Below are 12,144 nucleotides of genomic sequence, written 5' to 3'. Positions count from 1 at the left end.
TATTTCCTTTCTACTGTTAGCTTTGAGTCTATTTTGCATTTCTTTTTCTAGTTTGTTAACATGGCAATTAGATTATTGATTTGAGACTTTTTCTTTTTTCTTATGTAAGTATTTAGTACTATTAATTACCTTTCAGCACTGCTTTAGCTGCATCCCATAGATTTTGGCATATGTTCATTCAGATGAGAATGCACATATATATGTATTTTTTTTTCCTTGAGACTTCCTGTTTGACCTATTACTAATTTAGAAATGCTTGGAAATTTTCCTGTTATCTAACTGTTACTAATTTTAGTTTGATTCTGTTTTGGTCTGAGAGTACATAATGTGTATGATTTCAATTGTTTTAAACTTGTTGAGTTTTGTTTTATGGCCAAGGTCTCTTAATACTTACTCTTGGGTACCTGAAAAGAATGTATTCTGCCATTGTTGCATGGAGTATTTTATAAATGTCAATTAGATCTTGTTGTTTGATGATATCTTAGCTTATTTTGTGTCTGATTGTTCAAGGGAGATGTTGACATCTCCAACTATAATTGAGAATTTGTTTATTTCTCCTTAAATTCTTTTTTTTTTTTTTTTGAGACGGAATCTCTCTCTATTGCCCAGGCTGGAGTGCAGTGGCGTGGTTTCAGCTCACTGCAACCTCTGCCTCCTGGGTTCGAGCAATTCTCTGCCTCAGCCTCTCGAGTAGCTGGGATTACAGGTGCCCGCCACCATGCCCTGATAATTTTTGTATTTTTAGTAGAGACGGGGTTTCACCATTTTGGCCAGGCTGGTCTTGAACTCCTGACTTCGTAATCCACCCGCCTCGGCCTCCCAAAGTGCTGGGATTACAGGCGTGAGCCACCGTGCCCGGCTCTTTCTCCTTAAATTCTATCAGTGTTGGCTTTGTGTGATTGAAATTTCTATTGTTTTATGCATACGCATTTAGGATTTCTATGTCTTCCTTTTACATTGACTCTTTAATCATTGTGTAATGTCTCTCACTATCCCTGGTAAATTTTTTTGCTCTGATATCTACTTTTTCTGTTATCACTACAGCCACTCCTACTTTCTTTAGATTAAAGTTTGCATGGTGTATAATTTCTATTCTATTAATTTCAACCTACGTATATTGCTATATTTGAAGTGAGTTTCTTTAGACAGCATATATTTGGATGATATTTGTTAAATCATTTATTACCGCCTCTTTTAATTGGTATATTTAGAATATCTACACTTAATGCAATTATTGATATGTTATTGATAAGTCTGCTATTTAACTTATTTTTTGTTTTCTGTTTGTTCCTTCTGTTTTTATTTCTCTGTTTTTTTTCCCTATGTTGCTGTGGTTTATGTGAGCAATTTTTAGAATTCCATTTTGATTTATATATAGTATATCTTGTTGCATACAATTTTTTGTAGTTTATCTAGATATATATTATTTTTACATAACATTACAGCCTACTGATGTCAACATTTTAACAAGTTTAGTGTAGAAACCTTACCTCTCTTTCAGTCCCTTTATCCTTGCCCATTTATAAGATAAATATCATAAATATTTCCTCTATATATATCAGACAAATTTATAATCTTTGGTTCAACCAGAAAACATGTAGAAAATTCAAGAGAAGAAGGAAAGTATATTGCATTTACCCACATTTTTATCCTTTCTGTTGTTATTTGTCTTTGTGATGTTCCAACATTCCTTCTTTTACTATTTTCTTTTTTGTTTCAAGAATTTCTTTTTGCTATTCTTTAGGTTGATTATAAAGTCTTTCAACTTTCCTTTATCTAAAAATATTATAATTTCTTTTTCGTTTCTGAAGTATAATTTTGCTAGATGTTGAATTCTGGGTTGACAGTTCTTGAGCACTTGACTAATGTTTTCCCACTTTTTTCTGGCTTCCATGGTTTCTGAAGAAATGACGCTATCATTCTCGTTACTTTTTTTCTCCCCCAGAAAATCAGATATCAGTTTTCTCATGCTGCTTTCAAGAATTTTCCTTTGTCTTTTGTTCTTGGAAGTTTGATTGTGATGTGTGTTGGCATCTGTTTCTTTGAGTTTGCCCTGTTTGAGATTTGCTCACTTACTTCAATCTGTAGGTTTATATCTTTTGCCAAACTTGGGACATTTTCTGCTATTATTTCTTCTAATATTTGTCCAATCTTACACCCTTTTTCTTCCTTCCGGGACTCTGATGACATGAATGAATGTTAAATCTTCCATTTTAGTTCCACAGTTCCAAAGTCTTGTTTTTTTTTTTTTTTTAAGTCTGTTTTCTTTTCATTGTTCAGATTGGATAATTTCTGTGACTCTGTCTTCTAGGTCAGGAATTCTTTACTCTGTGCACTTCAGTCTGCAGTTCAGCTCATCCATTGGGTTTTAAATTTTGATTATTGTATTTTTCAGGTCTGTAATTTTTATCTGTTCTTTCTTTTACTTTCTTTTTTTCTGAGACTTTCTATAATTTGTTTCAGGTGTGTTCATAATTACTTATTGAAGCATTTTTATAATGACTGCTTTAAAATTCTTGTCAGATAATTTTAACAACTCTATCATCTTGAAGTTAGTATCTGTTGATTGTCTTTCTCATTCAAGTTGACATTTTTTAAGGCTTGATATTATGAGTGGTTTCCTTTTTTTTATATCCTAGACATTTTGGTATTATGTTGTGATACTCTGTATCCTATTGAAATCTTTTGTTTTAGCAAGTCTCTTCAGACTTTATAGCATTGGGGCAGTGTGGGTGGAATTCCAGGTTTCCCACTCATTCTCCATGATAGCCTGGCATTTGACACCAAGGTGACACCTGGCACCTTGTTACTGTTGAGTAGATATGGACGTTCAGAGTCCTTGTTCAGTGTCCACTGACAATGCAGGTAGGAGCTCATTACCACTCAGTGGAGATAAACATCTCCACTCCCTATTGAGGTTTTTCTGGCACTATGTCAGTGGGGCTTTGGGTGTGCCTCCTCACAGCCTAGTAAAGATGAAAGTTGAGGCTCCCCACATGCATGGTCTTTGCTGGCCTGGGTGGAGCTGGGGCCACAGATTTTTTTTTTATGGTCTTTGGCTACAATAGGGTGGTTATTGTCTAAAAGTTTTCTGTTTTGCTAGGTTGCCCCATTTTTTTTTCTTTTGGCTAGAAACAACAGGCTTTTTTGGGGGGGCTTTAAAAAAGTTGATCTGTATCCAATGGCATTTTTTGGCTGTCGGCTTCTCTTGTTTCTAATCTGGGATAAATAAGGCAGAAAGAAACCTCAAGGGACACCACCCACCCCACACTGTTTTCCTTTGAGTTGCAAGGTCCCTGCGATCACCCTCTTCTTTCCACCTTTCACAGTCTGTGTGCTTATTTTGTATGTATTGTCACTGTTTTTATCACTCAGTAGGAATAAAAACAAGTGTGTTCATTTCATCTTTTCTGGAACCGCATGACTAGCCTCTTTTAATATTCTTATTTTCTTCTCAAGTATATTAAGTACCAGAGATTCTGTTTATGAAGCACTGATAGTGAGCTCATGACAAGTAGTTTTGAATTACTCTATTTTCCTTTTGGCAAATGGGTGCTTTCTTGTATCCTTCATGTGTCATATGGAAGCTGTGGAGGAGAGGCTCACTCTCTGTTCCCATCAGCCCTGGCCCGAGTGAGAGATTGGTGAAGCCACTCCTTTTGCCACTGTTTCTCTCTCTTAGAAGGAGGGGGTTGGACTCCTGCTCTTGTAACTCTGGGGAATCTCTTTCTGCATTTGTTGGGGTTTTATGAGTTTAGGAACCTGCTCTTACTGGGTGCTGTTCTCCCCACTGCACTCGTATTTAATCACCTAATCCTTGCTGCCATGCCATCACACAGGGGCCATAAAACCCCCATTACAGGTGTGGGAACCCCAACACTGGCTGCTGAGATGACTCACCTGCCATCTCACCACCAGCAGGGCAAAGTCATGATTATTAAATGTCAGATTCCCAAACCCGATCCCACCCTGCAGCGGATCTGGCTGGAGGGAGAGTACAGGTGCTTTTCTTCAATAAGTGGAGAATTTGATGATATTCCTTTATTTCCATGATGGCTCCAGCGGAGGGCATTAAGAACAGCCTCGGAAAAACTCAGAAACCGCTCATCTTTTTCTACCAACGTTGTCTACACCACCCCGGGCACTCGCGTCAACAGGTACATCAGCCGCCTCTTAGAAGCCCGCCAGACAGAGCTGGAGATGGCAGACCTGAACTTCTTTACCCTGAAGTACAAACATGTCGAACGGGAGCAAAAGGTAAGCAGCTCTGGTTTTCGGCTTCCCTGGTGCTGCTTGCGAAGGCACTGCCTGGCTGGAGGAGGCCCTCAGCCCTGATGGATTGACTTCTGTCTTACACAGTACCACCAGCTTCAGGACGAGTATTTCACCAGCGCCGTTGTCCTCACCCTCATCCTGGCTGCCTTATTTGGCCTTGTCTACCTTCTAATATTCCCACAGTGAGTATTTCTATCAACGAGGTGAGGAACTCACCAAGAAGTCCCGGTTTCTGGGGTTCATGATTGTGTTTCTGTTGTATGCTCAAGCTTCGTCTCCCACGGTTACTGTCCCAATGTGTCCAACATGGCTGACATTGGCCAGCCATTATTTCCTCATTTTCTCAAGTCAGTAGTGTAACAAGCCTTGATGGTATATGGCATGGGACTGGTCATTTTCCATTTTAAATTTACTTAATTCTAAGACACCATATATTTTTATGTTTTTTCATCCATGCAACATGCACCATTGCTGTAATAATAACTTTTGGCTGGGTGTAGTGGCTCATGCCTGTAACCCTAGCACTTTGGGAGGCTGAAGCAGGAGGATTATTTGAGACCAGTAGTTCAAGACCAGCCTGAGCAATATAGCAACACTCTATCTCTACAAAAAAAAAAAAAAAAAAAGAAAAATTAGCCAGGCATGGTAGCACTTGCTTGTAGTCCCAGCTACTCAGGAAGCTGAGGCAGGAGGATCCCTTGAGCTCAGGAGTCTAAGGCTGCAGTGAGCTATGATCTCACCACTACACTCCAGCCTGGATGACATAGTGAGATCTTGTCTCTAATAATAATAATGATAATAACAATAACGTTTGAGAAGAAACTGCACTTAATGAGCTCATTGGCTTCTAGATCCATGTCAGTTTCAAAAACTTAAAATCAGGGAAAGTGGCCTCTTAAAAGAAAGAAAAACAGTAATTTAAATAACATTCAAACATCATATAAGTCAATGTGAGTTTGGCAGCTTTTGTTTTTGTTTTTTGTTTTTTTGTTTTTTTTTTTTGCAAGAAAGACACCACTAAGTCTGCACTTGCCACTTTACTTTCAGGCATACTCATTTCTTAATAAAACCTACCTACGGTAATACTACCTCCTCTGAGTTTGAAAGCACACGGAGGCCACCCCACACCTGCGGAGGAGGAGGGAGTTTAGCCCTGGGTGCTCTGCATCCTGCCCAGCCCACAGACACTGAACACAGCAGCCTGCCTCATGGGCCTATTTGGGATTTAAGCGTTTTCTAAAAATGTCCTTCCCAGACAAAGCCCAGCTAGAGAATAGCTCAGCAAAGTCTGGGAAACTCCTGTCTTTCCATCATGAGGAAAACGGCTTCCAGAAAAGTTCTGTGATTCTCAGCCTAAGCTAGATCTCTGCGGTGGGGGTAGGGGAAGTGGGAGGTAGACTCAGGAGGGGCCCTCTTCTCACTCAGGAACCCCAGATGCCCTCCCCTAAGAAAGAGAACCAGCCATGTCAGTCCCCAGAGACCTGAGTGGCAGGCATCCAGGTTAACGATGCTGCTTCCTCTTAAGGGCACAGGGAATGTGGAGGGAGGGGCCAATTCTCAGCCATCTCTTGGGTCCGCCTCTCCTGATCCCCACCTATCAGTGACCCTCATGTTTTCTGTCCCCCAGGAGTGTGGCCGTCCTGCTCCTGCTAGTATTCTGCATCTGCTTCCTGGTGGCCTGTGTCCTGTACCTGCACATCACCCGGGTCCAGGTATGTGGGTGGCCTGTGTCTTGTACCTGCATATCACCTGGTTCATGTATGTGGGTGGCCTGTGTCCTGTACCTGCATATCACCTGGTCCAGGTATGAGGGTGGCCTGTGTCCTCTACCTGCACTTCACCTGGTTCAGGTATGTGGTGGCCTGTGTCCTGTACCTGCACATTACCTGGGTCCATGTATGTGGGTGGACTCTGCCTGCCCTCTGGGTGGGATGGGGTGGGATGGGGGAGGCAGTTCTGTTTCCTCCCCCACCTAGACAGGAAGAAAGAGTCTGCTCACATAGCAGGTGCTCATGAAGACCCAGTTCTGCACTGGGCACATGCACTGCTTTGGGAGTGTGCCTGGTGGGCACAATAGACTGGCGATTGATATTGATTAAACAAATGAGCACAAGATACTGATCCTGTTCTCTTGGAATGGAGAGTCTAGCAGCAGGGCAGAAGGGGCATGTTTATTCTGTGTTTATGTCACAGACTTTGGAGAGGGGTGACATTTTCCAGGTACATTGTGCTATCTGGGCCCTGATGCCTCATCTGCTTTGCTCTGTGGGCTTTTGCAGGAAAGGCCTGAGCTTTGCGGCCTTGTACTATCTGTGGCTCACTTGGGAGGACTCTATAGTTCCTAGTCCTGCATTCCTTCGTCACATTCTCCACCTTCATTTCTAAATGACTCGTTTCCCTCAGCCGACCTGGGGATGTCACTTCTGGCAGACCCAGTGTTATTTTTGCATAATTACTGAAAACAGCAACTTTTTGAAAAGATTAAATCTAGTTTCGTTCATTTAATTTTGTCATTATTCATAGGTAATATCTTGAGTTTTTAAATTTAAAAAATGCTAACTATTAAAACTTCATTCCTATTTCTTCAACTTGTATAGATTGAGTGACATTTGGTTTGACAAATTTTAAAATTTACCACTTCAAGTAAAATTGCTGTTTTTCATATAATTTCAAGTGAAAGCAGGACAGATGGATGATAGTTTTTAAAGGCTATTCCTTTGTCCTCAATGGTGGGAACCAGTATGCCCACCCAATGGTGTACAAATAGCATAAGACATGCAGAAAGTGTGAAAAGCCATTGGGCAAGAAGAGCGATGACAAAGCAGAAGCCAAGAAATGCACCAGCCTGGAAAGCTCTGCCCAGAGGCCCGGCCCAGGAATACTGATTCTTGTGAGTGGACGTGCACTGCTTTCTGTGACTCCACGAGAGCCTCCCAAGCCAGGTGGTGAGACGGGTCAGCCCCTTTCCCACATGTGAGGAAAGCGGGCTCAGGCAGGCTAAGGGGTGCGCTCATGAAACCAGGAAGCAAAGTCTGCACCCAATCTGTCCATAAAAATAATATTCAAGTTTAGAAACCTCTTGGTTGTAAAACACACATGATCTGTGGGATTGGGATGCTGAGACATCTGCCCAGAATCACCCCCCTTTTGTTAATAAGGGAGCTGCCCTCATGGCTGGGAACTTTGGCCGGAATAATTCCAGGTGCTGACATTAAAAGAGGCTAGCCTGCAGTTACCCCATGAAGCTTCTTCTGTATTCCAGTGTTTTGTTCTCTTGGTGGACTCTGCCCTGGATGCCACTAGCTCCTTTCCTTCTGAATATTCACTCTCCCTTCTCACCCTCTTCTATAAGTGAGCATAGAGCATTTTTTCCTAAGTATGTGGTTTGGAGGTGCCAGGCTCGAAAAGCAGTGGGGGTCTAGCTTTCCTGGGAGCGCCATCAGTGGTGCTTGCGGCTGATGTGGAGGAAGCAGAGTGGAGACTGAGCGCTCAGACTTCTCAGCTAGGACAGGAGAGGGGTTTCAGCTCATAGCCAGTGTGTACTGGGTCAGGGTTTGATTGAATCACAAGTATTTAGGCTCCTGTTTGCAGGCTCTGCACCGGGCTCTGAGCATCCCTGCTGACCCTGGACCAGGGAAGAGGCCTGTGCAAATGGCTGTGGGGATGGAGGTGAGGGAGGTTTGCAGGAAGCCAGCAGGGGGTAGGTCAGGGCCACCCAGCAGAAGGCCATTGTGGCCTGAGTGGATGCGGTGGGTCGTGCAGACAGAGTTAGTTCCAGAACACATCCCTGAGAAGGCCAGATAGAAATGTTTCCCTCCCCGACATTGACAGTATCCAGAGCCAGGGTGCCCAGGGCAGTGTGGCAGTTCCGTGGCCCCTTGGGACCTTCACCCTTACCTGATTTCCCCATCCCCATCCCTCGGGGGTGTGCCACCTCCAGGCTTGGGCTCCAGTTCTCTGGGCCTCAGGGTTGCTTGCCCTCTGTGAAATGGCAGTGATGATGGCCCCCACCTCACTGGCTTGACATGAGGATTCAGTGAGCTCATTTGTACAAAGTCTGGAGCAGAGCCTGGCACAGCACATGCTCAGGTGGAGTGTTCTAAAGTCAGATGAGACAGAGAAGGCTGAATGGGGGTGGGGCAGTGGGTGTAGCTCATCCCGGGAATCAGGGTGGGGAGGTGCCAAATCCTGTCCATCTTGACCATCTGCAGAGGGCGGCAGAGCTGACCCGAGGGTCCTGCTGAGGGTTGAAAAGGAATGTCTGGGGCAGGATGTGGACTTTTTCTGTCTGGGTTGCAGGCTGAGGTTTGCATGGCTAGGCCTGGAGAACATCAGGAGCGGGCAGAGGAGAGGAGGAAGCCCAGGAGGTGCGCACTGGCTGGACCCTGGGGTGCTGCAGGTGGGGCAGGCCGAGGTCAAGGCGTCAGGCACATTCAGAGGCCCTTGGCTGGACCCTGGGGATGTGGGCATGACGTGGTCCACAAGGTGGCTGGGTGTGCCTCGGATAAGCTACTTCCACTCCCCCACCCTGGCCTGGTGCTCACAGACCTGCATTTAAGCCCTGTTTTCCCCATCCTCCTTCTCCTCTTCCTAGGGCTCTAAGGGAGGCGGATGAGACAGGCTCAGGAGGATGTTGGGCCCACCCAGGCTGGCTAGGGTAGAGGCCGCATCCCATCATAGATCCCCAAGCCAAGGAAAGTGGGAGGTGGTGGAAGGAAGATTTGCACCAGTTATGATACTCGAGTTAAACTAGATGGCTTTGAAGAAAAGAGAAAACCTTGGCAGAGATCCTTAAGGTGGGGGGAAGGGAGCCTCGCTGCACAGAGGGGAGTGTAGCACCACCAGAGACAGCCCCAGGGCCCCAGGGCTTCATTCTAGCCCCTGTGAGTGCAGACGGTCAGGAAATGGTGCCTGCTTTTTCTCCCTCTCATCCTCAGGTGACATCATCTCCCAAAGTGCCACAATGGCCACTTTGTTCATGAGCCCATTGGGATGACAGGAGTGGCTGAGGAAATAGAATGACTGGTGTCCACAGTAGGGGTCGTCCTATCCACTGGATTCAAATTCTCCCCTGCTCAGGTCACCCTTTGGTGAACATTCATATGGGACACAAGTATCTTAACATTTTTCACCCACTCGGAGAGGTTTATCTACATACTTTTTCCCCAGACCCTCTTGTCACTAATTTTCCAACCATGCCTTTCCCAACTCCCTGAACATCCAGCCAAACCGTTGTCCACAGCTCATGAATCGGTATATGACTACATTCACCATTTCTCCTTGGAAGCAAAGTGCCCACCCAGGGGAACTGCCCAAAGTTCTGCCCACTGGGAGGATTTCCCTTCACCATTGTCCCTCAGGGCTGTGTCACATGGGCTGAAGTGCTGCAGCTGCCCACAAGGCCTGAGCTTCTCTTACTCTGTCACCTAATCAGAGGGAGCTCCCCATGAGGCCATAGGTGCAGGTTGGGAGAGAGAAGGCAGGGTAGCAGGACTGGGGACTATGGTCATTGGGGCCACTTTGTCATGTCACTTACTTGTGCTTTAAGGGTCTGCTGGAAGCTGATCATATATATTAGCACTTTGATTTGATGATGGAGGGCTGCTGTTCACATCCAGCTTCATGGCTTGGTGGGTCAGGTAACGCCCAGTTCACGATGGGCAGCTTAGGTCATAATGGTAACTTGGCCCACGGGTAAGGGTTCAGGCTCTACTCAGGCCCAGCAGCAGGCCAAGAGCCTTTCTCAAAAGGAGAATAGTTACCTGCAAAACATGGCAGGATCTTGCTCTAAAATCCTGTTCCCAGGCCTGTGGTATGGCTCCTGCATGGGGGTCTGCCAGTGGCTCTGGTGGCCTCCCTTAGCACACCGAGCTCACGCCAGGTGGAAGCGGGGGAAGCAGATGATGGGAGGCTGCAGTGGGGATCAAGGACTTGCACTTGCGTCTTGCCCAGAGGCCAAGTTGGGACTGGGAGGGAAGCACAGTGATCCACAGTCAGTAAAGTGTTTGAACCTCATGCCGCTGCAGAGCAGCGGTTCTTCTGAGATCAGCAGAGACCATTGGGTTAGTGAAATACCCAGTGGTCTCTTGGGACTTGGGAAACCTAGAACTGGATCCCAGATCCATAACCCACCAGCTGGGTAAGCTGGGACACACTGCCCTGTCCTTGTCCATAGAAGAAGTGATGCCGGACTGGGTGGATTTGTGCCACCTTTTTCTCAACTGTAGAGTGGAGTTAGTAATGATCTGACCTCACGTGGGGGTTAAAGGAATAACCGTGTAGCCCACGAAGGGCACCCTGGCTAGTCAGGGACTCTAGCAGGGTGAGTTGTTTTCTGTAAGGTCCCTGTGTATTAATTTTAGTTTATACTTTCAGAAGTGTTAAGTATAAAAAGGACTTCTTACTTTTATCCATGAAATCATTTTTTGAAGACTTCAAAATGTCTGTATAATACATAGATTTAAAATAAAATTTCTAATAACTTAAGAACTCTATAAAACCTACATGAACAAAATAATACAATTTATTTAGAGCATATCAAAGAAGACACGAATGGAAATTTGTACCATTTCTGAAATGGAAGAATTCAGTATAATGAAAATACCAAGTTAATCTATCCAGTTAACTTCAGTGCCAATCAAAGTTACAATGCGGGTAGAAGGAAGGGAAGTATTATTATTTTTAATTTAAAGACCTCAGGTTTCTTTTTTTAACTTTGGCAAGCTTTTCACCTGGGAGAATAAACAAATGAAAAAAAGCCAAGAGACATGTGAGGAGGGTGAATAACGGGTGTGGACCTAGCAGCTTGCAGGTCATCTGCACATTCCGCTATAGGAAGTATTAACTGTGCATGTGAATTGCCTTGGTAATCAGAGGGTATTTTCTAAATTAACATTTCTTATTCAGTATTTTCCAGGGTGCCTGACAATTCAGATTCGCGAGGGTATTTTCTAAATTGACATTTCTTATTCAGTGTTTTCCAGGGTGCCTGACGATTCAGATTCGCACTGTCCTGTGTATTTTCATAGTGGTCTTAATCTACTCAGTAGCCCAAGGTTGTGTGGTGAGCATCTCCAGCTTGCAGCATGCACTGGGGCGGGAGAGGGCGTGGCATGGAGGACCAGCCCAGAAGCCAGGACCCGGGGCTACAGAGACAGGGAGGTCAGCAGAGACGTCAGGAACAGGCATGGGGCCCCAAGAAGCCAGGGAACAAGATACTTTACTTAGCAGAGGAAAATGCAAACTCTCCCTGGTGAAAGGAGCCTGGCTTCTCCATAGAGTGCAGAGGACAGAAGCAGGGGTGGAAAAACAGCACAGAGACGGGGCAGGAGGAACAGGATGGAGCTGGGGGTTGGAGTGAAAGGATGGAAATGGGCGGGAGTAACAGGATGGAGTTTGTAGTGGGAGTAACAGGATAGAAGTGGGGCAGGAGTAACAAGATGGAGCTGGAGGCAGGAGAAACAGGAAGGAGAGAGCTGGGGGGCAGGAGGAAGAGGACGGAGCTGGGGGCATGATTAACAGGACAGAGCTGGGGACAGGAGGAACAGGACAGAGCTCGGGGCAGGAGGAACAGGACAGAGCTGGAGGCAGGAAGAACAGGATGGAGCTGGGGCAGGAGTAACAGGATGGAGCTGGGAGGCAGGAGTAACAGGTCGGAGCCGCTGGGCTGGGGAGCAGGCAGGGCTGATCCCACCTGGTCCTCTCTGGAGCCTCTTGCCTGCTCTGGCAGCCAGTGGGGAGCCTTGAAGTGCTGTGAGTTGCCATGAGGTCTGTGGCTTGGTGTGTTAGCACTGGGGGTGGGTCAGAGCAAAACCTTGGGAGACCTGCTTGAAGAGGGACACCTGAGCATGCTTAGGGGCTGCAGGTCTT

General features: G+C 45.5%; 1 protein-coding gene across 1 annotated transcript in view; it reads left to right on the top strand.

Annotated features, from left to right (window-relative positions):
* Positions 1-12,144, top strand: part of ADCY1 (adenylate cyclase 1) — a 147,392-nt gene that overhangs the window by 99,809 nt on the left and 35,439 nt on the right. Inside the window, exons 9-12 of the mRNA XM_030796191.1 lie at positions 4,063-4,257; positions 4,360-4,457; positions 5,903-5,987; positions 11,249-11,338. Coding sequence (XP_030652051.1) covers positions 4,063-4,257; positions 4,360-4,457; positions 5,903-5,987; positions 11,249-11,338 — 468 coding nt within the window. The remainder of the gene's footprint in view (positions 1-4,062; positions 4,258-4,359; positions 4,458-5,902; positions 5,988-11,248; positions 11,339-12,144) is intronic.

Source organism: Nomascus leucogenys, chromosome 17 (genome assembly GCF_006542625.1).
Source record: "Nomascus leucogenys isolate Asia chromosome 17, Asia_NLE_v1, whole genome shotgun sequence".
In the NCBI taxonomy this organism is placed as follows: Eukaryota; Metazoa; Chordata; class Mammalia; order Primates; family Hylobatidae; genus Nomascus; species Nomascus leucogenys.
Note: the sequence above shows the minus strand (reverse complement) of the source record. Positions and strands in the feature narration are given on the sequence as shown.